General features: G+C 49.1%; 1 protein-coding gene across 1 annotated transcript; it reads left to right on the top strand.

Moving 5' to 3' along the window:
• Positions 1-410: 410 nt before the first annotated feature.
• Positions 411-23,944, top strand: LOC128731663 (diacylglycerol kinase theta). The gene is made up of 17 exons (XM_053824795.1): positions 411-962; positions 3,936-5,496; positions 8,994-9,176; positions 9,624-9,815; positions 9,953-10,159; positions 10,695-11,936; positions 13,227-13,394; positions 13,823-13,959; positions 14,037-14,149; positions 14,222-14,708; positions 14,810-15,039; positions 15,128-15,276; positions 15,355-15,702; positions 17,272-17,563; positions 17,653-17,809; positions 17,883-17,990; positions 22,651-23,944. Exons 2-17 carry the CDS (start codon positions 5,385-5,387, stop codon positions 22,795-22,797), a joined length of 4,272 nt encoding a protein of 1,423 aa, XP_053680770.1. The 5' UTR covers positions 411-962; positions 3,936-5,384; the 3' UTR covers positions 22,798-23,944.
• Positions 23,945-27,467: the final 3,523 nt, after the last annotated feature.

Raw genomic sequence — 27,467 nt, 5'->3', positions numbered from 1 at the left:
TTTTCCCAACGGCCTGCCTTCCGCTGGTGGTGACGTTCGTGCGCTCCATCGCCCGCACGCAGCCATTTTTTGGGCCCCGCACTGGATTTTCCCTAATTTTCCGCTCATCAGCGCGCGCTCTCACCATCGGGCCGCTTTGAGTGCTCGCGCTTGTCGTGGCAAAAAACCCAAGCAGGCGTTGGAAAAACTCCCGAGCGCGACACAAAGAGCGCGCGCTCTCGCACTTCTTCGCACACCACCCATCTCGCTCTGGCGCACGGCGCTGGGGGGGGGAAAAACTCGTCCCGCGAGAAAAAACGCTCGCACAGGAAGCCAGTGGCCCGCTCGGTGGTGGGTCTCTCGGGCGGTCGCTGGCAAAAGTGGGCTCAGTTTTCAACCTTCTCTCGCACCGTGCCCGTGTGTCAACCGGAGCGACGCCGTCGTAATGGTGACCAACAGGGGGAACAAAATGGAGCAACACTTTCTGGTGACGGCGGTCCCACGGGCGGCGACGGTCGCTGAAACCGGCGAGAAGGCATCGCTATCGGCAGCATCCATGGCGTTAACGGCGACGACGACGACGACGGTCGCTTCCGGATCCGCACTGCTGCCGCTGCTGCTGTCGCTGGTCGTCCCGGCCACGGTCTAAAACTGTCTTCTGTCTTCTCGCAGCCGAGTGGACCGCGGCCAGAAGCTACGAGGCACGGCCTTTTTGTGGTGAGCTTCGTCGCAACCTCGACCTCGACCCCCTCCCGGTTCAAAACCCCCTTTCAGGGGGTTTCGCCCAAATCCGCCCAACGACGGGTTTCGGGTTCGATCAGGGAAGCGAAGTCCCAGTGAGCAAGTGAGTGAGCGCGTGAGCGAGGGTTGGCGGAATAAAAAGCGAATAAAAAACGTGAAAAAGGAAAGCAGGAAGAAACAGAAAGGAAAAAAAAAGGGAAAAAAAGGGGAACCAGTGTGCCCGTGGGGAGTCTGCGAAACAGGTGAATAGATGGCAGCACATCTTTGACCCCGTTGAGGTGACCGTGCGAGGGCACACGGTTGCGTTCTACGTGTGTGTGTGTGTGTTGGAGCGTGCGCGCGTTCCCGTGCCTGTGTGCATACGGACTCGTGGCGGATGTGCGCACGAGTGCGTGTGTGTGTGTGAGTGGCCGTGCGTTTTCCCCCATAGCGCCATAATGGCACGGAGTGAGAGTCGATGAAAGGGATGAGAAAAAAGGAAAAGAAAGTGGGACGAAAAGTGTGATGCTGCCAATGTGTGCGTGCGTGTGTGTGTGTGTGTGTGTGTGTGTGTACGTGGAGCTGGCGCACGACGAGTGAGACGGTTTCCGTGCTTTGCATGCGTGAAAAATCCCGCAGCCAGGATGATGAGGGTTGCGCGTGTGTGACGGCGAGAGTGTTAGAATTTTTAATTTCTCGATCCATTCGTCGTCATCGTCGTCATCGTCGTCGACGTCGTCGTGCTAAAATTATCATCTAACCGTGCGCCTCCCCCAGCCACCCCATTGACGGACCCCTCGTTTAGGTGGCCAAAACGAGCGATGGTCCTGCTGTGTGGAAAGGGCAAAAAAAATGTAATACGACCAAATGCACGTCTCCCATCCGTTGCGCGATGGAAAGCTTCGTGCGTGTGCGCGCGCCAGTGTGTGTGTGTGTGTGTGCGTGTTTGAACGGTGAAAATGTTGTTGCTGGTGCTGTTGTTGTTTTCCCTCTTTTCTTTTTCGGTTTTTTTTTTCAATGCCAACACCTCTCGGCCGGTTCTTTCATCTCGAGCGGTGAAAAATCGAAATTGCCAACTGCGCGCTGTTGATCTTCGCGAAGGGCGGCCACCGTTTGAAGGGTGGAGATTAAACGTGGCCACGGTCCACGATGGCACGGTCACAGCAGGCAAAGCATGGAAAAGGACAACAACGGACCGAAGGCCCGTCCAGGCACACACACACACACCTAACCAAACGTGGTACAGATCGTTGCCAAGGCCAACAATGCCAGCGACCAGATCGTAGCAGGCGGGCTGACGCGACCGTGCCAAAATAGGCAGCCATTTGCGAGCGCTTCGTCACCATCATCTCACCATCATCATCATCATCATCATCACCGTCATCGTGATCATCTCGCGTGGTAGCCCTTTCGCACACAAAGCGCATTTGAACGCTTTTAATCTTCGCAATGTTGCGCCACCATCGCAAAGGAAGAGGAAAATCAATCCACCTCCGGAAAGAGGCCACCCAGCATTAGGACGGAAGGGGGACGTGGAGGGGGGTGACGATTTTGCTCCCGTGCGCTCCCGTTGCATGCGTGCGCCTGCGTGCGTACATGTGTGCGTTCGCGTCGCGTGTACTTCCACACTTCCATGGGCAAACATTGGTGGTTCGCTTTTCCACGTCGCGCGTACGACGACGACGACAACGACAACGACGACGACGACGGGGAAGGAAAAGATTCCGTTTTTCCAACCACCCTTCCCAGATGGGGGACGAGAACGTGCGCGCGCGCATACACAGACACGCACACACATGTAGCGCTGGACGTAGTGCTGCTGTGTGGCATGGGTTTTTCTCTCTCGGTGTGCTCCTTCCCCAAAATGGGTGCGGGGAGGATCCCTGTTAGCCTGTTGGTGTGTTGGTGCGCTGGTGCGTGCGTACGTGCGTGCGTGCGTGCACGTGAAGGCTGACCTGAAGAGGCGACCAAGTTTGACGACGAGACGTTATATTTCATCTCGATGATGGCATGCTCCGGCGGTCAAAAGGGATGAAAATCGTGCTCCTGTTTTTTTTTATCACGCATTTTCCACCAACCCGAAACAATCCACTGCGAGTAGTAGTAAAACCAGTCAAAAGAAAACACACGCACTCACACCCGAGAACAAACCCATCGCCAGCCGTCATGAATCATCGATCACGGGGCCGATGATAACGCTATTTGCACTATGATTGGTGGCACCTGCGAGGCCGCATTTTTCACCTACCACTCGCTGCAGTCGCTTTTTGTGTCCCTGATTGCGGTCGGTTTTTCTTCCCCCTACTTTTGGGTGGCCATTTGCCCCGCAATTAGACACGATGCCTTCTCCATTTCTCCACCCATCCATCGATCATACCTTGATCGGGCTTGGGGTGTTTGGTGCGCTGGGAAAGAAAATACACTTTTCTGAGTTTTGTGAACACCGTGAGAGCCACACACACACACACACACACACACACACACACACACATGGGTGCACGCACGCTCAGGGGGGAGAAAGTTTGCGCCTCCATAAAAAAGCAACAAAAATACAGATAACACTTCTGGTTCTGAGTGATTGCCACACAACGACCTGCGAGAGTGAGAGCGCGAACGAGAGAGAGAGAGAGAAAGCGGAAACTGGCGCGTGCAAGTGTGTGTGTGGGTGTGTGGCTGGGTGGTAGTGAGGCTGGCCTCGGATGCTGGCGCTCCTGCGGGCGTATTCGTGTGTGCGTTTGTGCGTGTTCGCGGGCGATTTTCCGTGCTGGTGGAAAAATCGACAGATCGAAATTCATGCATGCCCTGGAGGTGTGGATGGGTGTGTGAGAGGGTGTCTCTCATTTTCACCCACCATCGCATCGCACCAACACGAGCGGCTCACTTGGGTCACAGCATATTTGTTGCTCGCTCAACCGTCGCCGCAGGGATCCAGCGCAGGGATGCTGGAAGCTGCACACATTCACGCTCCCGTCGCCGTTCTATCGCCGTGCGTGCGTGTGTTGCTGCGTGACCCATTCCCTGCTTGCCGGTGGGCTGTATGGGGGTGGGGAGGTGCCCAAAATCGAAATCGGCACCTGGTGGTTTATTGTTTCTTTTGTTGTCGTTTGCCTCAGTGACACGGACCAAGTGATGATGTGGTGCATTTCGCGTTAAATTTCGTTTCGAATAAAGTGTGTGCGTTGTTGCAATTAATTTTTCCGTTTGTTTGTTTGCATTTTTGTCCCTCTCTTCCCCAGTCGTGCGATGGAACGGGCGAAGGTGAGATAATTTCGCAACTCGCAGCTGCTCGCCCTGGCCACGAGAGCGCCAGCGAAGCCAAGGAGCACAAATAGTGAAAAAAGGTGAAGGCCAAAACACGGTGCCGTGTTCGGAAGCGGAAGCGACAGAATTGAAATTGAGTGCGTGCGTGTGTGTTTGCGTGTGCGGGCGTGTGTTTTTTTTACCTCCACGCGAGCCGAGCAACCGAGTGAATCGAAAGGTGTCCAATAGGTTGTAATGACTACACGTAGCACAAACGGCAAGAACACCGAAACCAAGTGAAGCGAGTGAATCGAAAGAGAGAGAGAGAGAGAGAGAGAGAGAGAGAGAGAGTGACAAGCACAACCTGGAAGTTACATTAACACACACGCTTAAAGTGTCCACCTGAAAAGAACGCCGGAAAAAGGACGAAAGTGTTGCGAACGGTTGCTAACAGCGGATCAGGGGCAAAAGGGGGCTGCTTCGTTGGGTCCAGGACCCCACACGCCCGTTCCCCCACCCCCGACCACCACCAGACACGACCAGACCTTACCGGCCCAGGGCGAGTGTTGGTGGTAGTGGTGGTGGAGGCTACCTTCTCCTGCTACTGACGACATCTGGTGAGGATCACCTTCAAGGAGACGGCAACGGTTGCTTCCTTCCGGTCCCGATGGCGCACCACACCGCACCGGCGTTGAACTGAAGCCAGGCGGCCCGAGTGACAGCAAGTGTGTGAGTGTGTGTGTACGTGTGGCCTCTGTACCCTATGGGGAAGATCCACGCCGGAAGCAGATGATGGTGCCATCGGGAACCCGTACCTACTACGCTTGTGGTCTCGAGCGTGCTCCGAGGACACCAACGCGACCATAGACACCGTAGACGAACGGGACCGAAACTCAGCGCACCGGACAGGGACACCGAACCGGAACCGGAACCGGCGAGTGGGCGATAGGCGGATCGTTCGGGATTGTTTCGAACGTTCGCTTCATTGCTGGGACGCGACACGGACGACCACGGGAAAATAAGATTAAGCAGCTAAAGCGGAAGAGCGAGAACGAAAGAGAGAGAGAGAGAGAGATAGAAAGAGAGCAAAAACGAGAGAGAGAGAGAGTGGGAGAACGAAACAGAAAAAAAAACACACGGAATACTAACGCAGCCACCGACAGTAACCAAAGCAACAGCAACGCCAACTGCGTTCAGCCAAAAACTCTTGTCCTCGAGCAAACCGAATCGAGCGGCAGCAGCAGGCAGCGACCAGAACCAGCTGTTGTGTGCGAGCACCTTAGCCACCCCTTTTCCACACCCCCTCGGCCACCCACAGCCCGAGTGGCTGGCTGCCTGTGTGTTTCGATCTCGTTAGCACGGTTAGCGCGCGGACACATTCTCAGCATCAGCAGCAGCAGCAGCAGCATCATCGCCATATCGCAATCATCGCTACAGGAAACAAAATGGCGGGTGGTGAGCACACGTTCGGTAGGAAGACATTTCACAAGCCAACCTATTGCCATCACTGTTCGGATCTGCTGTGGGGGCTCATCGGACAAGGATACATCTGTGAAGGTGCGTGTTGGTTCTGAGTTGCCCGAGTTTTGCCCACGTCTATGTCCTTCCTTTCCCTTTTAGTTTTTTTGTTTGTTTGTTGTATATGCTCCCCCATATCCCTCTCGCTTGCTCATGCACACGCACACACGTGCATCGGCGAAGAGCATGTTCCAGTTTCGGTTTTTGGTCCACTCAGCAGGACTGAGTCGCTTGGTTCGCAGTAGCGTTTGCTTCCAGAGTTTGCTCATGAAAGGTGGCCTCAGTGGTGGGTTTATCTCCCCGGTTTTTCTCGTAACTTTGAAGCACTTTCATTGTACCAACGTAGAAAATTATGGTTTGATTTATTTACCGCTAATAAACCTAGCGAGACAAAGGCGATGGTCCCATTCCACTGAGGTCGAGTTTAGCCTTGCAAATCGCGCTTTCTTGTTAGCCCTCCCGCATGGACTTATTTCCCAAAACCCGCAGCAACAAGGGCTACACACATTTTCCGCCGACCCAACCTGGACCGTGGTGAGGTACAACTCGCCACTCAAAATGAGTGCCTCGATGGCATGAAAATTCGCTCCAGTCTGCTCCGAAAATCCACTGACCCCACAGAAAAATCCGAGAGCACCAACAGCAGCGTCTCACGCTGCCGTATCTCGGTGGTGTGCGTGCGCAAGCACCGTTTGTGTACGTGCGTGCGTACGTGATACGCGGACGCTGGAAACGGATGCGTGAGTTTATTTCTGGGTCAAAGATAAAAAAATTGCTAATTACCTTCAGCCGGACTGGGCGAAGGGAATAGTTTTGGATTTTTTGTGAAGCAAGAAAAGCACTTTTGCGTGATTAAACGTATTGCAAAGTGCTCCTGTAACCTAATAATATCGATTTTAACGAGCTGCTCTTAGCACCGGTTGATAAAAAAAAATTATAAAAATAAAAAAAAAATAATAAAAAAAAAAGGAGTCTTCTAAGCGCGTTTTTTGCGTGACAGTTAGATTAATGAAACGAATATGGGTGTCATTTTTAACAGAGTTATCAACAAAATTCAACGAAACAGCCTGAAAAGTTTCTAATTTTTTTTTTCAGTTAACTATAAACCCTTCAGAGAGTTCTGCTTAAAACCCCATCGCAAAACGTTGAATACCTCAACGCAAACCCAAATTGCAAACGACAGTCCTTGTGAAGTGATTTTCACATTCGAATAACCAGCAAATAGACAGACTCAACCTTACCTCCGGATTTGCTTCTCGATGTCGACGTCTGACCGAATTATTTCGCCAATGATCGAGAGGCAATAATTTATCATGATTTACAACAACATGAAACCGAAGGGCAGTTGTTTTGCCAATCGTGTAGAGCTATCTTGATTTGGACAGCGCCGATGCAAAATTTCGCGCCACGTTCGCCGCGCAGTTGAAAAAGAAGTTCCAACACCACATGTCCCCACCCCAAGTGCTAAATCCCATTTTGAATCGTACTTTTCTGACGCTGCAGGTGCCCTCGCGTACTCTATTGCGCTCTCCTCCCGGTAGGGTTGTTCGATGAAGGGCTTTTCATGCGTCATCACTGTTCATTGCCACTGGTTGGCTTGGTCGAGGTGGGTTCGGTTTTTTTTAAATTATATTTTGCCGTTCACCCATGCCGCTGCTTTGGTCCTGCGATGCCCCGGGTGGGGTGCAAATCACGTTAATCTGGCTTGAAACCGGAACAGCGGTGCGTCTTGAGGGAATGGTAGAAAATAGACTCAATGCTGAACGCATCATTTACCTAAAAACTAACATAAACACTGTGCAGCTCGTCCACTATCGCCCGTTTCACGATGGATCTTGCATGATAGATCTCTGTTGCTTGAACCATTTCATTTCTCTGCAGTTCTGGGTGAACTGATTACGTCAGAGAAATCAGTAGCTAAACCTTGACCGAAATGTTGTTTAATTTTATTCGTTAAGAAATTTAAGATTTTTTGGGTATTAAATTGATATCGAATCAAAAATTCGTTTCTACAGCTAGATCGAACGAGCCACCAGGCGTCTCCATCACAATTTACCAGTAGTGGTTTGCTTTTAATCAACCGGAAATTTCTGAATTTTCGGGCATGCCATTTAAACATTTTTAACAATGGATGAAAATTGTCATATATTTGTAATTCAAATTAATCGAGCTGCTCCAACCGGATCATTCCCAGTAAACGAGCAACCAGGCGTCTCCATCGTAATATACCAGACTTGATTTGTTTTGCTTCGTCTGGAAATTTCACAGTTTTTGAACACACTATTTAAATCTTATCAAAAATTTATGATTATTATTGTATATTTACAATTTAGATTATTCCTATCGCTCTAATAAGAACAAAATCAATCCCATTAAGTGAGTAGTCAGGCACCTCCATCGAAATTTTCTTACCGATACCACATATCATTAGTTACATCACAACGATACAACAATATAACATATCAGATATAGTATGATCAGATTTTATTAAAAACATATTTAATCCGAGTGCATTAATATAACAATATATACCTTTGTTTGAAATGTACTGGGCGTCTCCATTGGTAGTTAAATCACATGTACGCTAATGAAGTTGGAGCGTTTGACGTCATCATCAAGCGGTTTTGCATGTTATGTTTTTAATTTGACCGATGAACAACAGCTATGCATGCACCATTACGCATTGTAGCATTTTTTTTGGGATTTTAACCCTTTACATCGCATATTATTTCAATAATGGTATATTTTTATGGTTTTATTCAATGATTTAAAGATTGAGAAAATTTTCTACATTTTTTTGCTATATTTATTTAAAAATGTTTAAAAACAAGTTGAGGATAAACCATTTAATTTCACTCTCATTGCATTAGGCATATCTTATTAGCTGTTCATTTGTAATCTGTTTATTGTTGTATTATTCCACATGAAACTAATGATCATTTACACCTATAACCATGTCGTACTATATCTTGAAACTCTGTAGTTATATCGCCTAATTTATCATACCTCCCTCCAGATGGCTCCAGTTGATCGTCCCACTTTCAACCCGCTACACGGAACAGACATTTATACCGATGCTTTCCTCATTTACCATATCTTTCACGCTCACGATCATTTTGGGTTCGATATTTTGTTTTTCTCCTCAAACGAGAGCTCGTATACTCGCTACCACTTACCAATGAGTGACTTGGCGCTCTCCTGAGAGCAAATGAGTGTCGTCTTATCGAAACGGGCACTCGAAAACATCTCACCACTGGTGAAAGCCTTTCCACAGTACCCACAGTCCATTTTCCACAGCCTGAAGCCACTGATATTGAGCACTGATCAGCATCCATGCATCTGCTGCGCAAACGAGGACAACACAATTTCAGTGTTTCCGTGCAGTGTGTTTTGTTCTGCTCACCCCATCCTTCATCCTTCCCATTTCCTCGTCCAACACGTTGGTGTGGTTTTCCGTGCCTATAAAATGACGTCACAGTCGACCCCGTTCGACAGCATCACGCTCACCTGTTCTCGTCTCTTTACTTTCATTGCAGTGTGCAACTTTATAGTACATGAAAAGTGCGTGACCAACATCGTGACACCGTGCACAGGCATCGCACCGTACCTTATCCGGAACCCGGTGGCACATTGTTGGTCTGAACCGTCGCACCACAAGCGCAAGTTCTGTTCAGTTTGCCGTAAGCGATTAGATGAAACTCCCGCCGTTCATTGCTTGAGTAAGTAAATACCCGTTACCGGTTCACACGTCACGCGGTGTGCCTTGTTCAGGCCACTTCCCTTTCCACATGGTGAAGCGAGCAGCGCCTGCTTCGCTGCTTAGCAATACATTTTCTTTGTCAATGCAAACAATGCCTGCATATCTGGGCGGTGCAGTTCACTCTCTCTCTCTTTTCCCGTTGCTATGGTTATTTCTGGAAATACATCAGCCATTTCGTGGTAGCCATTTTCATGGCAACTTTTCCGAGCTGGGTAAACTCGTTGGCCCATTTTTGTGGCGTTTCATTGCACAAACGATTCGCCGGATAAAATATAAAAACTACCATGAGCAGAGCTTCCGTATGACAATATAAGAGGGAAATTTAAAATTAAAATATAATAAAATACATATTCATCAGTTATCGATCCGTAATTAACAAATCACATATCTCCCCCTCCGTTTGTAGTATGTGAATACTTTGCACATGTCGAGTGCCAGGATTTTGCCATCCCCGACTGCAAGGAAAATGCAACGTACGTACCGGGCAAGGAATTGGGCCACGTCAAGCATCAGCATCACTGGCGCGAGGGCAACCTGCCACAATCGTCAAAGTGCGCGTACTGCAAGAAGGCGTGCTGGTCTTACGAATGCCTCACAGGTACGTGCCCCAGTGTCTCTGTCTGTGTGTGTATGTGTATGTGTGTGATCCGATCTAATGGCTAACCGCATTTGGTTTTGTTTGTGTTCTCTTTTTCACACCATTCCCAATTCCGGTCGGGTGGGCAACTGCTGCAGGTTATCGTTGCGAATGGTGTGGCACCACCACCCATGGCGGCTGCCGGAACAACATCCCGGCCGAATGTACGTTCGGCACGCTGCAACCCATCTATCTGCCGCCACATGCCGTGTCCATCCCGCGCACGGAAGTGCCAATGGAGGCGATCATCGGTGTGCAGAATCGCAACAAAGGAACGCCGGGGATTCAGCGCGACTACTCCTGCCGTAAGTGTTGCTGTCATTTCATATCCTGATGCGTTGCGAGGATGTTCAAAGAAGGGGTCAACAGTTTTCCACCTCTCCACGCGTGCGGACTTTCAAACGCCCCATTGGAATGCTATCGATGTTTAACATTCGGAAATGAACACTCGCAAAATCATCCCCCCCTCAAAACGATTAGTGTGCTTTTCAACCATTTATTTCATCTCGCCCATCTTGCTTTCTTCAAATGCACTGTATCTATGCTACTTGTGCAATCTCACCTAAAGGGAAATTTTCACTACATGATTAATCTATTTTCATTCTGTTCTGTTTCTTTCCATTCTTTTTCGTTACCTCTTTTTCTTTCCTTTCATCAAACTTCTTCTCATGCATATTATGACACGAAAACCCCCTACCACACACACACACGCGTACATTCATATACATTTCGACTGGTATTTCGATGATTTCGGTGACTTTTTCCCCGGGTGCATCGCGTGTTCCAATCGACACGCTTCGTCTCGTCACATTGTTTCGCGTTTAAATGCCATCTGGCCAGCGGAACTGTGGACAATCGCCATGTACCAGGAGCAACGGCAGGAAGCGCCAGCCCACGGGCATTGCAGCGAAAGTACGGAACTGCTGCTACACAGTGTGCGACAGGAGGAACAAACGCACAGCTCGCCACCATTCTCCCCGGTCAGCTTCACCTTCTACGACGACACCGATAGCGTCTCGAGTGCGATCGGATCGGTCGGTGCGGAACCGTGCGACCCAAAGGACGTGCGGAAACCGAAGGACGACGAGGCACCAGTACAGCAGTACCACAGCGATAACAGCCTGCTGCTGCAAACGCAAGATGGCTGGCCGATGCGGCCAACTCGCAGCCGCAACCTCATCCATCCGGCGCTACGTCGCACCACCAAAACCGCAACCACCCAACCCGGTCCACCCACCGATGCGGTGGTGACGCGCAGCCGCTCCTTCCAGGACCAAACCGACAGTATTCCGAAGCGCTTTGCCAAATCACCCGCCTGCTACAGCCCGCGGTTTATGGCGCGCTTTCGCAAAAAACACCAGGCGTCTCCATCGGCGCACCAGCGCGACTCTCCACCCTCCCCATTGGTGGGGGCACGGCACGACCCACTCAACGGAAGTGGCAACCCACCCACACCGCGCTCACAGCCCACCACATTGGCCCCCATTCGGGCCGCGTTGGCTCCAGTGCGAATGCACACCCCATCCAGTTCGCTGACGTCATCAGCCGTATCATCCGGGCCACTGCTCACCGTGCAGCCCGGTGCTCGACCCACAGAAACCGAGCTCGCCCTGGGACCGCCCGTCGAACGATCGTCCTCGTTTGATTGCACCGTTCCGTGCACCCGCACGCCCGGGAAAACGTACGGCCCCCATCTAACGGTTATGGCGTCACGCACGAACGAACTGCTCACCTGCGTCGAACCGAGGCGGGTCGCTTCGTACGATGACGTCAGTGGGTTTAGCTTCATCGACGACGACGACGACGACAACGGTGATGGTCTCTCCACCGACGGTGACGCGCCCGAATTGAACGGTAGTTCCGGTGTCGGTGGAATCGATGGGCCCGAACCTTCCCGGATGTTGCGGGTTTACGCGAACTGTGCCACCCGAACTGTGGCGACCGAAACGGCCACCGAATGTGCCACACAACAGGGGGGTGTAGTTCGTCAGCATCCGACGCAGCATCTGCTCGAACGCATCTACCGCCAGATGCGAAAGTGCTCGATGGGCTGGAGCAAGACGGGATGCCGCGTGCGCCGAGGTTCGGTTTGGTTTCTTGCGTGGTTTTTTTTGGGTTTCTTTTTTTTTTGCTGGGCTTTTGGCTTTCCTTTGTTTTTTTTTTGCTGCGCGTTTTACGAGTGAGTGTATCGATGCATTTTCCACTACCATGTTTAGCATCCCTTTGGAACGTTTTTTCGACCATTAATTTAAATATCCTCATCATGCTTGCTGAATTGCGCTAAACCAGCGTGTTCGCTTTCGATTCCCAACTCAACACGGCAACGAGCGTTTGTTTCATTTTACTTTCACACCGAGCCAAACTCCCCGAGCCAAAACGAGTGACGCATTTGCTGCGTGCTGTGCATCCTGAATGCTGCCGCTTTCGAATAACTGTCGCTGCCACTAACACAACTTTGGCCCCGTCTTTTTTTTATGTTGTTGCACGGCGTAAATGCACGCCACCCCCAAAACCCACCTTGCGATGCAAATAAACACATGCAACGAAGAAGAAGAAAACAACGTCAACCGAAAGGCAAACAAGCGCCAACAAAATGATGAAAAGAAAAGAGTGCCATGCGAAATCGGGCGCGCGCGCACCCACGCGAATGCAACAGGATGGCGCGGTTCGCAACTCCTGCAAACTGCACAAATGCATCGCCCAGGACGGATGCACCGGACCGTCGATGGGAGCACACTTATACACACACAAACACACACACACACACGCAAACCCAAGGTGCACAAGCTACAAGTGCTCCCCCGTGCAATGGAGCACGCGAAAAAGGGACACCACGGAACAAACAAGTGTGCGAACGAGTGAGAGGGAAAACCAACCACGCAATCACGCGTGCGAGAGCGAGAAAGCACCCACCCAAAGGTGTGCTTGGTTGGTCGTGTGCGGGCTCGTGTTGCTAATTTCTGCGGGAAAATCGATAAACTTAAGCCGAATGCTCATTTGTGCAACGTTTCGCCACGCGGGTCGCAGAAAACCTCGGTGCAAAAACCATCCAAAACCCATCCACGGTACGGCCGTGACCGAGTGCCCAAAAATGAAAAGTGCATCCCTTTCCCGGTGCGAAAAAGGACAACCCCAAACGCGGGCTGAGCTGGGACTGTTTGCGAACGCGTACGGTACCGGATCGATAAATAACGAAACGTTTGTGTGTTGTTTGGATTTGCGCTTGTAAAAGCGCCCTGATTCTAACACCGTTGTGGCGTTAATTTTGTGCGTTATTTTTTTCGTTTGTTTTGCTGTTGTTGTAAATGAACACCTTTTTTTTTCAACACATTTCTTTCGCTCTTTCTCTCTCTCTCTCTCTCTGTTAAACAGCTCGCAGCATCTCCGAGGAGATAACGGCCGATGGTCGCTGCCGGGAGGACGATTACGTACCGCGAGGTGAAAGCAGCGGCACCGGTACTCACCCGAAGCCAGATTCTGCGCATAAGCCAGATAAAGATAAGGATAAGAAAGATAAGGACAAGGAGGAGCGTGATGAAGGTACGTGTTATATGAGTGGTGTTCGCGTGCGGTTGAGTGTTTTGGTGTCAGCTGTGCAAGTGAGCGTGCGAATTTTCCCACCCGGAGCAAGAGAGAGAGAGAGAGAGAGAGAGAGAATGAGAGCTTAAATGAGTGTGCGAGTAAGAGAGAGAGTGAGAGTTTTTCCTAGTGAGCGAGAAAGAGAGAACCGATTTACTAATCGGAAAGGATCATTCGAATCGACATGTAGTACGTTTCGTTTTACTTTTTAAAACAGTCTCGAAAAATGGTCCTAATTCGTTCAACGCTAGCACTGTTGATTCGACATATGATCTTCGAATAAATACGCAAAATATTTCTGACTAGACCTACCATAATAAAAGACCTACAGCATCCCATTCCAGTTGCGTTCCGGTAAAGACGATTTTTTTTTCTTCTCTCCCTTCCAGAAACAATCAAGGTATTCGACGGGAACTGTTCATATCGAAGAAGAATTTTCAGAGCCATTAACGTACCTAGAACATGCTCTTTGGAACAACTGTTGACCACCGCCTTGAGGGCCTTCCACATAGCCAGGGACTCTAATGTATGTAACCCAAGATCGACCAGCAACACACACACACATGCAAGTGGAATCTAACTGGCACATCCTTTCGCTTGCAGCTATTTTTTCTCACTGATGTCTATGGCGACGAGGTCAGATTGCAGGATCCCAACCCAGTGCCAGGCCTACATCGAGTGGAGGGCAAAAGACCAGCTATTTACTTAAGATTTCGGTGAGTATGCTGACGCGACCCGGACGCATCCTGAACAGAAATGTAACCTCAACCGCCTCGTTTCGGGCACAGTGATAAGGAGAACGATCACGGTTTTGTGCGCGTCTACCCGGGTAAGCTGCAGGTGGAGAACGCTTACGTTATCATACCGGTGGACAACGATACCACCGTCAAGGATCTGATCTGCGAATCGCTGAAAAAGTTCGGCCTGCAAAGCCACCAGATCGAGGACTACCGCTGCTCGGAGATCCTGCTCGATCGGGGCGTAACCGAGCGCGTGCTGTCGTGGAACGAGCGACCCTGGGAGATCATGAAGCAGCTCGGCAAGGACTCGATCCGGCAGATGGAGCTGATGCGGTTCTATCTGCAGCTGAAGCAGGACCCGCACGGCCCAAATCTGGCGCTGTTCGTTGGCAACCTGCCGCCCGGGTTGTCGCAGCGCAACTACGAGCACATACTGACGGAATTCCTTGGCTTCGAGAACAAGTTCAGCAGCATTGGTCCCATCTACTACGAGTACGGTTCGCTCGTGATAACCTACGAAAATGCATCCAAGGCTGTAAGTTGCGCTGGAGCGAGTGGCCCATTTCGTGAGGGGCATTTCACAGGACATTAGCTGAGCGTTTTCTCGGTCTTTTTCTCTCACACACACACACACAGGTCCGTGCATTCCAGGCCCTGCGGGAGTCAAAGTATGAGGAAAAGCACCTGCTCGTGCTGCTGTTGCCCAACATCGAACCGAGCATGGTGCCGGCGGGCGTCCAGCCGTTGCTGGTGTTTGTAAACGTCAAGTCCGGCGGATGCCAAGGTCTAGAGCTTATTAGTAGTTTTCGTAAATTATTGAATCCATATCAGGTGTTTGATTTGGATAACGGTGGACCACTGCCCGGGTATGTAGCACGACTGTTTTTTGGCGACAGCTTCGTCGGAATTTCACACTGATTTTACCTTTCTATTTCCAACCCCTCACTCGAACAGGCTGTACGTGTTCCGGCACATCCAGGACTACAAAATTCTGGTGTGCGGTGGCGATGGCACCATCGGCTGGGTGTTGCAGTGTTTGGACAACGTCGGTCAGGACTCGGAATGTTCCAGCCCACCGTGTGCCATCGTTCCGCTCGGTACCGGTAAGTCTGTGTGAAACTGTGACGTGGACAGATTTTCCGCTACAGTAAACTTCTCGCTCACTCACTCTCTCGCCATAGGAAATGATCTGGCCCGTGTGCTGCGTTGGGGTGCCGGCTACACTGGAGGCGAAGACCCGCTCAATCTGCTGCGTGACGTGATCGATGCAGAGGAAATCCGGCTCGATCGCTGGACGGTGGTGTTCCACCCGGAGGACAAACCGGAAGACGCCACACCGAAGGCACAGCCCAACTCAACCGGTAAGAAGAAGAAAATACAGCAACAGCAACAGCAACAACAACAGCAACAACAGCAACAGCAACAACAGCAACAGCAACAACAGCAGCAGCAACAACAGCAATCGCAACAGAACCAACAGCAGCACCAGCAACATCCGTCGGTGGCGATCGTCGCAAATCCGGCTCAAGGTCATTGGCTGTGCTTTGGTGGCGCAATCGCATCTCACCTTCTCTCTCTCTCTCTCTCTCTCTGTCTGTCTCTCTTTCTTTTTTTTCACTATTTCTTTGTTTTCTGTTTTTTATGCTGTCTCTTGCATTTGACCATCTTCTCGCTTTCCTCGCTACCTACCAAACTGTCTTTCTCCTTTAAAACCCAACCCACAATCAAACACACACACAGCCACATAGAAAATCCCACACATCAGTGGTGCTCTCAATCCCTTCGTTTTGCAACCGATTTAGCGCCATCTTTGCCCAGCTGTGGTGTCCTCGTTCGTGTGCCCATGCCATGCCATGCATCCTTTTGTCCCTATTTTTCCATGCAACAAGTATGTGTGTGTGTGCGTGTTTTTGCAAAAGGGAACCGGTTCAGGTTCACCAATGCATACCCACTTTCCAGCGACTGCAATTTGCGCGTAGATGTGTGTTTATAAAGCAACGCGATCCCGCGTTTCTGAGATCACATACTCCCTGCCGTTCGTTTGCCAATGCCGTCTACTAACAAGGACACGAGATAACTGCTTACTAACCGATTCGCCACTCTCTCTTCCCCTCCCCTGGTGGTCTCCCTTCCCTTATCTGGGTTCTTCCCGTGTAGCAGCTAACCCCGCGGGAGCATCCTTGTACATTCGTTAGTTCGTAAGGAATGATTTGCATGCTTTATGTGTTTCGGCTCAACGGGTCCCCATCCCTGCAGGTCGATGGCGCTCGAATGACCCCACAGGGGAGGCTGTTTTCGATTTCCACCCCCGTTCCACCAAAACACACACACACATACAGCTGCAAAGGATCACGGGAAGGGCGTTACTTTCTTTGTTTTATTATGCGAACCTGCGATGGGGCTTTCGACGGTAATTTCGGCCAATTCGATCACCAGCCACCACACCACAGCTCAGAGTGGGGCGATTCCACCCAAAGTTTGATCAAACCTGCTTATCTGGCAGCGGCTTTTACTTAAAGGAACGATAGTGAACTTGCTCAACCACTCCTGGCGGCCTCACGATCGCGATCAATCGGGATAACACCGTCAGTCAGCTTTCGACGGGCTTTACTCTCTCTCTCTCTCTCTCTCTCTTCCTTCTTCCCACCCACCCTGCATACAGATAAAAACTTTTCAACCACAGACAAATAGTTGATGGATGTTGCTGTAAATACTGTTCTTTGCCGGTTCGATGTTGTTGTTGGTATGCTCGTTGTCATTTTTGGAATGGATGTATTAGATGTGTATGAATTTGAGGGCAGGGCAAGTGTCACCCTTCGTCGATGCGATGTGGTTAAAACAGCAAAAAAGAAACGGCCATTTCGCTAAACCACCCCCCCCCCCCCTCCCTTCACCCTACCCTTCATCCCCCTCATCCATTGGATCAACCGAAACCGTGTATCGAACGAAGAATGACACTCCGGCGGCACCAGGCACCATGGTTCCGTTGGGATGGATCCGTTTGCCTTGCGTCCAGGGTTCGTTTCTAACTAACTTTCCTTCTTTTTTTTTCTCGCCCCCCGCAATGTCCTTTTTCCGCCCCAAACGCGTCGCAACAGTCGTCGGTGGCGCACAGAGCGAAGACAACTCGCAGATATTCGTGATGAACAACTACTTTGGAATTGGTATCGATGCCGATCTGTGCTTGGATTTCCACAACGCGCGCGAGGAAAACCCGAACAAGTTCAACTCCCGGCTGCACAACAAGGGCGTGTACGTGAAGATGGGCCTGCGGAAGATGGTCGGCCGCAAGATGGTGAAGGAGCTGCACAAAGAGCTGCGGCTCGAGGTGGACGGGAAGGTCGTCGAGCTGCCACCCGTCGAGGGCATCATCATACTGAACATCTTGAGGTACGTTTGCCCTCCCCACCAAAAAAAAACTCTCCCTAACCGGAAACAACCGTACAATGATGGCGTTTTTGATTCCTTAACGCGTACAGCTGGGGCTCGGGAGCGAATCCCTGGGGACCGGAAAAGGAGGATCAGTTCAGCAAACCGAACCACTGGGATGGCATGCTGGAGGTCGTAGGCGTCACCGGTGTCGTGCATTTGGGCCAGATTCAGTCCGGATTGCGTTCGGCCATGCGAATAGCTCAGGTAGGTTGATAGGCGGGAAAGATGGGAAAATACCGCGCCGAGGATCGCAAAATGATTTCGTCTCCTTTCGTAGGGCGGACACATCAAGATACATCTTCATTCCGACATACCGGTGCAGGTTGACGGGGAACCGTGGGTTCAGAGTCCCGGTGATGTGGTCGTGCTGAAGTCGGCGTTAAAGGTACGTGCTAACATGCTCATTAAGTGCTGCCCGTGCTGCTTTTTTTCTTCCGATAATACACACACACACACGCTCCGAGAAATCACCCCCATGTCGCTTTCGGTAGATTTGTGTCCGTATTTTTTGTTTGTTTATTTTTTATGTTTTATTTTCTCTCTCTCTCTCGCGTAGATCTGTGCATGAACACGCTGAAAGGTAGCTTCCATTTTCCACAGTTGCTGTGTTGCTCTTCCTTTTTTTCGCACTCATTCATAATCCGCGTAATTCGAACCAATGTTCGGAAACACTTTCAATATTGCATCCCGCACTGATCGATTTGTGTAGCGATTCTTTCGCCTGCTTGCCCTTTCCTTTACCGACGCTGTAACATTTCATTCCGATTCACGATCCCACGTGTGTGCATAGTTTTTTTTTTGCCTATTTTATCAACGTTCCCCCCCCCGCCCCCCACCCCCACCCAGCCATTGATCATGTCCATCAACTGAGAAGACGAACGGACGGTAGTCCCTGTGCCTGTGCCTTCACACGTACTGCATGCTGAACAAGCGATATGTTTTGTGCGAGACCACACGGCTGTAAATACGGTACTTACTGAGCCCGGAAAAAAAGAAGGACCAAAAGGACTAAAAGGACTAAAATGGACGGACCACGGAAAGCTACACCACAGCAGAATGTATAGTTTACGCACCACAGTACGCATTGGAAAAAGGATATTATTTGTCCTGTTTTTTTACTTTCCAACCAACTCCCACTGTCGATCATCCTGAATCCTGAACAGGCATTTCCTTCAAAACCTTCCCTTACCATGAGTGTTTGTGTGTGCGTGTGGCTGAGTGTAAATACACCGATCCACCAAAGTCATGTGCACTCTGAAGTCCTTAACGAACGCTCCAGTCCAAACTTCATTCCTTTGCCGCTTAAAGTGTCCTGTTTTTCATTCTAAATTTGCCACAAAATCCTTCTTTTTTTTCTCACCCTCTGAGACGACAAAGCAAATTGACACATTCTTTCGATGTAATAGAGATAACGACTGTAAGAGTCTCTCACCAGGCGCCCCAGACGACATTCCCGAGTACATAACATTAATTTTCGAATCATAGGCCGCGCGCGATCGCGCGGGTGTGTGTATGCGTGTTTGTGTGCGTGTGAATATGTGTGTGTGTGTGTGTCATGAGTGTCCTGTAAAGCAAACTGTAGGAATGCAAATCAATTTGCTGTCACTGATATAATAACTGTTATAAGGCTTCCAACCCCCCAAACCGACCAAATACTGCTATCCAACCTAACTGCTATTAACTTTCTATAGGCCACGATGCTGAAGAAAATTAAGAGCAAACGGAGGCTTACCGAACCGCATATCTCACCGGCCGTAGCGGGATTCTCGCAAGGGGGAGCTCCAGAAAATGGAGATCGTGATAGAGACGCCCTAAGCGGAACATAGAGTACCCGTCCGTCCGGTCCTAGCTTTCTATTTTCCTGTTTTTTGTGAACATCTCCTCTCAACACGAAAAAAAAACTAACAAACAAACAAACAAACAAAAGAAACAAAGCAAACGAGCAGTTAGTGATCGCGAGGGGCACGCGAGCCCTCTTACGATCCGAAATGCAGCGCAGCTGTGAGCGAAAAAAGGGTGAGAGAGGGCGCACACATATACACAAGAGACACACGCGAGGCGAGCTTTCAAGTTTCCGCGTACGGAAAATACGGCACAACGGCCTAGGCAGCAGTAAATCGATGAGGAGCAAGCAAGAGACGCACACACTAATGAGCCTCGATTTTTGTTTTCTCTCCAATGCTTTTTCTTGTTGAGTTGCACTTGTTCTGAGATCGGTGGTAGAAGTTTCGTTAGTTCTCGTTAGCACGATAGCTCTAACTTGAGTACTAGGTGTATTAAGAATATTAGGTGCATACAGGTCAGCTAGTGCTAGTGGTGTAAGCTCGATTACACGGGGAAGGAATCGCAAAAGAAACTAAGCCATAGGCGAAGCAGCAAAAACGCCCATCATACATACGCCTTCCAGCTAGTCGGTGTTTCAGTTGCTTTAGGATGAGATTGCGTAGAATTCACGGCTCCTGAGGCCTGATGTCCCTCTGTACCTCATTTACGCAGCATCTTCTCGACTCGAGAACTCCACATCATCCCAATTGCTCACCGATCCTCGCCGATCGCAGCCCTAGTTGTGGCAGAACGCAGAGCCAACAAAAAACCAAAGATTTTTTACGACGTAACCTATAACCCAACCCGAGCGAAGAAAAGTTACAAAGCCCTGCTCTGTATGTGTATGTAAACGGGCGGAAAAGTCCGTGCCACGAGCTTTAGATTCTTGCATACTGATCCTTCATAATTTCTCTCTCTCTCTCTCTCTCATACACACACACGTAACGCTGCACATTATGATATGTGTCTTTCGTATGACCTGATATGTATACCGTTTGATTGATCCATTGACGCACGCCACAGTAGCCAGAACAAGAATTTCCGCCATTTCCGACCAGTAGTCACCTTAACTCTGTTCACTCGACACACGTCTATCGTTCCGAATGGCCCTGTAGCGTAGGACACCGTACACCGTACTCTAGCAAACCACCCATCCAACATACCAAAACCCGATACGAACCGTGACAAAATGGTGGATAATTAGCGTGACAGAAGAAGATAAAAAAAGAAAACAAACAATCCACACAAGTGTCTCATCACTCGACCAACCCCCCATCATTTCGATCCATGTTCCGACACCATCTCTCGTATCGTTTTACAACAAGCCGTACTATGCCATAGATATAGAACTAATACGTACACACAGAAACCGAAACCCAGCGTTCTTGCATATCCTTTCTCCTTGTTCTACTTGTGTACTCTTTCTACAAATAACTATATCCTTCGTCCGTACCGTATCGATATCTCTATTGTGGCTCGCTTGTCTGCCGACAGCTGTTCGGATTTTTTGCTGTTCGAGGTTCCTTTTCCATTTTAAATTCAACCAAATTCGTGCTCACAAGCCACGAGGCTTGTTCGCTGCAACCACATTAAAAGCCATCATTTTTGCAACCTGTTAAATCACTTCACTTTGTCTTCCTCTCTTTCTTTTTTCTATTTTCGATATCAATGCTCTGCTCGCTCTTTTGTCTTGTTGCGAGTTACAGGAATGATAGCATTCGCATTCACAGTTTTATCTATTCACTATCTCTCTCTCTCTCTCTCTCTATATATATCTCTTTTTGAACCTTTTCTACGTAACTTTTTAACGGAAAGCAACCACCCCAAAATGCAGATCATGCCAATTCATATATGTTGCAAGTTGCCTTCCTTTTCCAAAATCAAATTTAACCACGCATTGGACTATTAAAGTATTGGTTTATTCCCATCATCACCATCCACTTCCATACTATTAGATACGAGGTGAACACGTTCAACATTTTATATATTATATATATATATACATATCCTGTTTTTGTTGGATCGAGTTAGTTTCGTTCATTGCGCTTTCCGGTTTCATTTGGCGGTGGTTGTTGAATAAATTTGAATTATTGGCCTACCTTCTTGCATCTATTTTTTGTTTAGTTTTCGTTCCATCGCATTTGAAGTTTAGATTAAATGATGTGCCAGAATGGCACTACTTAACACGGTAGAGTCGAGTTTTATCGTTGCCGGCCGATGTATCGTATCATCTTTGGCTAGCCTCTAGATCGGTTCCCGGTATTTTATTGTTTTCGTTCCATGTGTTTAACGCCAATTGCGAGTGCCTGATGTTCTGATGATTGGAGTTATGCGGAATGAACTTTCTACTTATGGTTGTATACGTTTTTTTTTTCGTTTTCCTCATCCTTACTGCCATTCAATAGACATACGTTCTCTTGGTCCATCGTGTTTCTTTCGTTTTGTTTTCGGTTTGCCTTAGATATCTGCGCTGCTAACATCCACTACCTCGTATCGGTATCGCTCTTGTGTTTACGATTCGAAATTAATCACCAACAAATGCAATACCATCATCAGCTAACCCTAAAGTTTCGAATACGATGCTAAAAATGGTTTTTTCAATTCTTCTTTCTTCTTTCTTTTTTTTTAAATTCAAACATGGATATCGAAACAAAAAATAAAAACCCCCCAACAAACAAAAAAACCAAACATTCCATACCAAAACTAATGAACCCGTTTCTAAACCACTGTTTTATGTCGGATAACAAAACACTTGCTCGAACAATTACTGACCAATGCCGGAAACGCGCATCCGCCCATGTTCGTAACATCATCAAACAAACCAACTACAACAACTGCAACAACAACAAAACGATCACCACCAACAACAACAACAACAACAACAAATCAACTCAAATAACGACGAACATCCCTTGCGCCCATATAATATCAAAACTGCTCTCAACTCGTGCGTGATTCGCACGAACTCCTTTCGGAACACGAAACGATGTGACTGCGTCTACGGTACACACCATCAATACCTACTGTATTTTTTTTATCACTCTATTCGATATACTGACTCACGCATTTAAAACTCGAAAAAAAAATCAAACAAACAAACAATCCAAACGATACCAAACCGAAAATGTGCTACACACAAAATGTTTCCAATAATTTACCACCCTTCCCTTCAAATGGACCGGACGGCGGCGGTGATGGCGGTTGCACCTGCGTGCGTGCAGGCGACAATGTTGAAGAAAATGAAGGGCAAAATGAAACGACGCAACACCGAGCCCACGATGCAGGTGATGGGGCCATCGGGGATCCAGATGACGCTGGCCGCACCCCAGGAGCCCGACGAGGTCGACTCCAATAATACAGATTTTTGAATATGGTATAACGAGCGATTAATTTAACGTGCTTCGTCGTTTGCGAGCGTCCCGCAGAGAGAGTCAGAGAGAGGGCAGGCGGAGGGGGAGAGGGAGGGAGGTGGCGAAGCCGAGAAGGGAATGAGAAGGGATGGGAGCAGGAGAATGGAGGGAAGAAAAAATTGCGGAAAATGCGCAAAGGTTAGCGATCCGGTTGTACAGGCAACACAAATGTCCACCCTCACAGGCAGAAATGATCCCATTTATAGACAGAGCAAAAACAAAAAAAAGGAAACACAATTTGGCACACGCCCACCAACACCCGCCGACCAAGCGGCGCCGACAAGTACCGATTTTTGTGCTCCAGGTGCTGCTGCTACGCGTACGTGGTACGCACTTTTTCTCTGCAGAATAGCTCAACAGATAACTGGCTCATTGCAAGGACCGATCGTGGCATGAGATCGCCTTTCTGGCGATCTGTCCGTCTTCACTTTACATTTTCCTCGGTGTTTGTTTGTGCTTCTTGAACACAACTCTAACCCTCGCAGTGTTCAAAGTCACACTCTGCACACCGGGAACCGTCTCAAACACGTTGTTCTCGAGGTATGATCACGATCGCGCGATCCATCACGTACGTGGCAGCTTGCAACTGTATCGGTGTGGATTGGTAACACACCCCGCGTGTGGTCGCGTCCTGGACATTTTTCCGACCCACCTCCTCCTCCCCTTTGCGGGCGTGTGTGTGTGTTTGTGTGGGTGTACGATTGTGGTGTTTGCAGACGTTTCAAACACGAACAAATAGCATAGCACCTTGTCCCGTTGATGTGGCTGCCCGGCTGCAAAGAAGAAGAAAAAAACAGCTCCAACACGCTCGAGCGTGTACAAATTGACAACCGGAAAACACACACACACACACAATAGGAAGGAAAACGAAAATCAAGCGAACACAAAGCTTACCATTACCGAATAGCACAACACGACGTATAGCTCGAAGGGCAGCGATCCGCCAGGCGCTTCCCTTTCGGGGAAGGCTAGGAAGCTGTGGAAGAGGTGTGGCAGCTAGCAAAACATCTGTAAAAAAAAATCCAAATGAAACACGATAGCAAACCAAACCAAAAAAAAAAAAGAAAACTCTATGTATATGTATGTGTCTGTGCGTGTACGTGTAGTAGATAATTCACGTCAAAACTAGAATGTGTGGGGAAGCGACCCGACGCGATCGGTGGAACAGGTGGCAGGGAACGGGGTTTGTAAAAAGTGAAGTAAGGGTTGGAGGGACAAAAAATGGGAAGAAAACCCAACAACACCCCCGCAAACAGAAGAAAAAGCTAGCAGCAGAACGCGCGCAGCGTATGGTGAAACCGGCGTAACTGATTCAGGGCCTGCCTCTTTTCAAATGTGGACGGATTTGCGATAGCGAGCCAGCACCAGCGTAGGGCAGGAGACGAAACAATTCAAGTACTAGCGTAGCATAGCACACCAGGGAAAACCCGCGTAGCGGTGGGAGAGATAGTGCGTAAAAACACGATGCAATGTAGTGCAGTGCGGAAATCGGTGCGTGCCGAGAGTAACCGACCTTTACAGCAACAATCGGTAGCAACCCGGGGGGAGGGTCCTGGAAGAAAGCGAGTGAAAAAAGGTGCACTCTCGCAGAAGGACCTCCACCACCGAGCTCCACAAGCAACTGACCCTTTTTCCACGAACAATAAAACAGGCAAAGAAGCGAACAGAAACGAAGGACGCCCAATCGGCACGAGCGAACCATCGAAATGATGAAGAAGAAGAAGCAAACACTCACACGCACACGAACACCCCTCTCGCATACACCCACACCAACTACACACACACACACACACGCACACAAAGGCATAAAAACATCCTTACATCAGCACACTTCTGAAACTGAACAAAACAACATCCAAAAGACAGTAGGAAAACAAAAACAGTAAAACAACAACTCAAGCCAAACGAGCACAATAAACTTGACAAGCACAAATCGAAAGAGGAAACAAACCCGAAAGGAATGCAGAAAACCCTGAACACAAACCAATCGGCAGCGCAAAAAAAAAACAACGTAAAAGAACGTTAAATTAATGGCTCTTTATTTGCTGGACGAAGCAAGCATTACAAAAAGAAGAGGAAGAAGAAGAAGAGGAAAAAAGAAAATCCACCGGTAAGGGCGCGATGGATGCGTTATGGAACAGGTGTAGAGTAGCCGTGTCACCGACGTGTAGAGGATAGTAGATATCGTATCTGATAGCAGGTAAGGTGCAGCCGGAGGAAAAGCAGGCGAAGATGAAGAAGAAGAAAAAGAATAACGACCCGATGCAATCCATAACGCTTCCACCAAAGGAAGGACGCGTGTTTGCGTGTGTGCGGTCGTAGAGTTACAGTTTCCAGCGTTTGGTTTCTTCTCTCGGTTGACGGTTGATGTCTCTTTTTTATTTGCTATAGCAACGCACACACACACACACATACCTGAAAAAAAACGGACACTTTGATCCTTGAAAGATTTTCCCGATTGCGATTGAGTTACAGACGATTAGGAGCGGTTTTTTCGAGCGTTGTTGTTTCATCGTTAAAGAACCCCAAAGGCTCACGGGTGTAACGCAGTCATACCGGTTTATTTGTTTCGTTCTCTCTCTCGTTACTATTTATACGCAACTGTAGAAGAAGCAGAAGAAGAACAGGAAGAACACAAGCACGGACAACACGTCACAGCGGATTAGACGTCAAGGCTAGTAAATGAAAGTAAACTTACTCTAAACGTTAATACGAATTTAGTGCGGCGTAAAGGGCGCGTTGTTGTTTTTATTTTGTTTCATTTCGCAAACAATCATAATTGCACGCGTTAACTCAGCGTTGGCGCGAAGAAACTAGTTGTAATCACCAGCCGTTGCTGGATGGAGGCTCCGGAGAGAAAGAGCATCAGAAGAAGAAGAAAAAAAAACAAAAACCGGAAGATGGGCCAAGAAAACCCGTAAACAAGTGCACAAACACAAGCGCAAAATGGTGTTCCGAACCATCGCACGATCGCTCCCAAATTCAGGCGCGTGTACACGTGACAAAGGGAACGGAACACCGGAACACCGGGAGGGTACATCATTTCGTTCGTTTTTCAATGTGTTCATTTGTATCCGTTGTGAGGTGGAAAAAGGAATGCGAATTGGTGCGCCACATTAATCTCTCGTAATACGAGACAATAGGCCACTCCCGGGTGGCAAGGGTCAGTGTGGCACGATTGGGAGTGCCAAGGAGGTGGGGCTTCGGGAAAACACCACGTGGAACTCCACGACACGGAATGCCGTGGGGTCGGCGTGTAACAGTAACTAAAAACACACATTCACACATACAAAACAACACGCACACATACACAAATTAAATTTCACCTCACACATTAAACACCATTACCCGACACACTACACTCGACCATTCGAGCACTCGATCAGGCACGATCGCTCACAGAGAGACCGGTGCAACAATGTCTTTATAATTGTAAAATGTAATTACAACAATTACGTTACGTATGGTATTTTTACCAGCTTATATAGTAGTACACCGAACGACACATCACTTGGAACACGAGATCACCCACTCACACACACACACACACACACACACTCACACACACCGTAAGGACATGAGATACGATCTTATCTTCCACGAACTGTCACACTCGCACAGCTCCACGCACATAGTCCAGTTCCTTAGTTAGGGGAGGGGAAAAACCTCCCTGCTCAGTAGGCCACCAGAGCGGTCATTTTGGGATCCGACGGCGGGTCAAACTGAAGGAACAGTATACAACGAGATAAACGTGCGCGTGTGTGCGTGTGTATGTGCGCGCACGGAGGAAAATTCGTTCCCCGTGCGCCAACAGAGGGCTCAGGCTGAGGCACGAGGATGGTTCAACCACCACACACCGATACTCCGTTCTTCGTGTCCGAGGTGTGCGTGTTGCAACAGTAGCAGCAACCTCCGGAAGGATGCCATCTCGTTGCCATAGCAACCCTGTGGAAAGAGCTTCCTAAATCAAAGCCCGTGTGCCAGTTTTAGGCCCAGGTAACGGGCAATGGCCAACCTCGAGTAGGCTTTATTTTTCGCACCATTAGGAAGCTTCAAGAATGGTGCATGGAGAGGGGCGGAAGGGGACAAAACTCCCCCCGAAACAACAACACCCGGCAACAACATCACCCCCGAAAAAGAAAAAAAAACGCGAGCAAATGTATGAGTGCACGGAAATGACACACCCGAGAGCCACCCGGTGTCGGGCTCCAATCGTACCCATCACACGCGACCCGATGCACCCAACCCAGGGGCACATTTCCCGAACAACGCCAAACTCCTTCACCCCCCCGATAGATGTGGCCGGCCTCCGTCCGGTGTCCGGTTGGAAAGCGGTGCCGAAGAATTTTCCGCGAGCCAACGCGATGCGAATGGATGCGATGCGAGTGTGTGAACGCGCTTGAATGCTTGAATGTGAATGTGTGGCACGGGCGCTCAAGGGTTCCTTCGATGGCCGATGACGTTTGTGTGTATGGGTGTGTGCGCGTGTGTATGTGAGCGAGAAAATGGCGGCGGCTCAGGATTTCGTCCCGCTTAGCCGACGGACGGATCGCGGCGGAAGTAAGCCCGGCGCGTGTTTGGAGCTTGGCGCGTGGAAACTGGAAACGGGTGCATTGGTTTGCGTGTTG

The sequence above is a fragment of the Anopheles nili genome, chromosome 2, assembly GCF_943737925.1.
Source record: "Anopheles nili chromosome 2, idAnoNiliSN_F5_01, whole genome shotgun sequence".
Classification (NCBI taxonomy): Eukaryota; Metazoa; Arthropoda; class Insecta; order Diptera; family Culicidae; genus Anopheles; species Anopheles nili.
The sequence above is the reverse complement of the archived record's forward strand: the minus strand, read 5'-3'. Positions and strand labels throughout refer to the sequence as shown.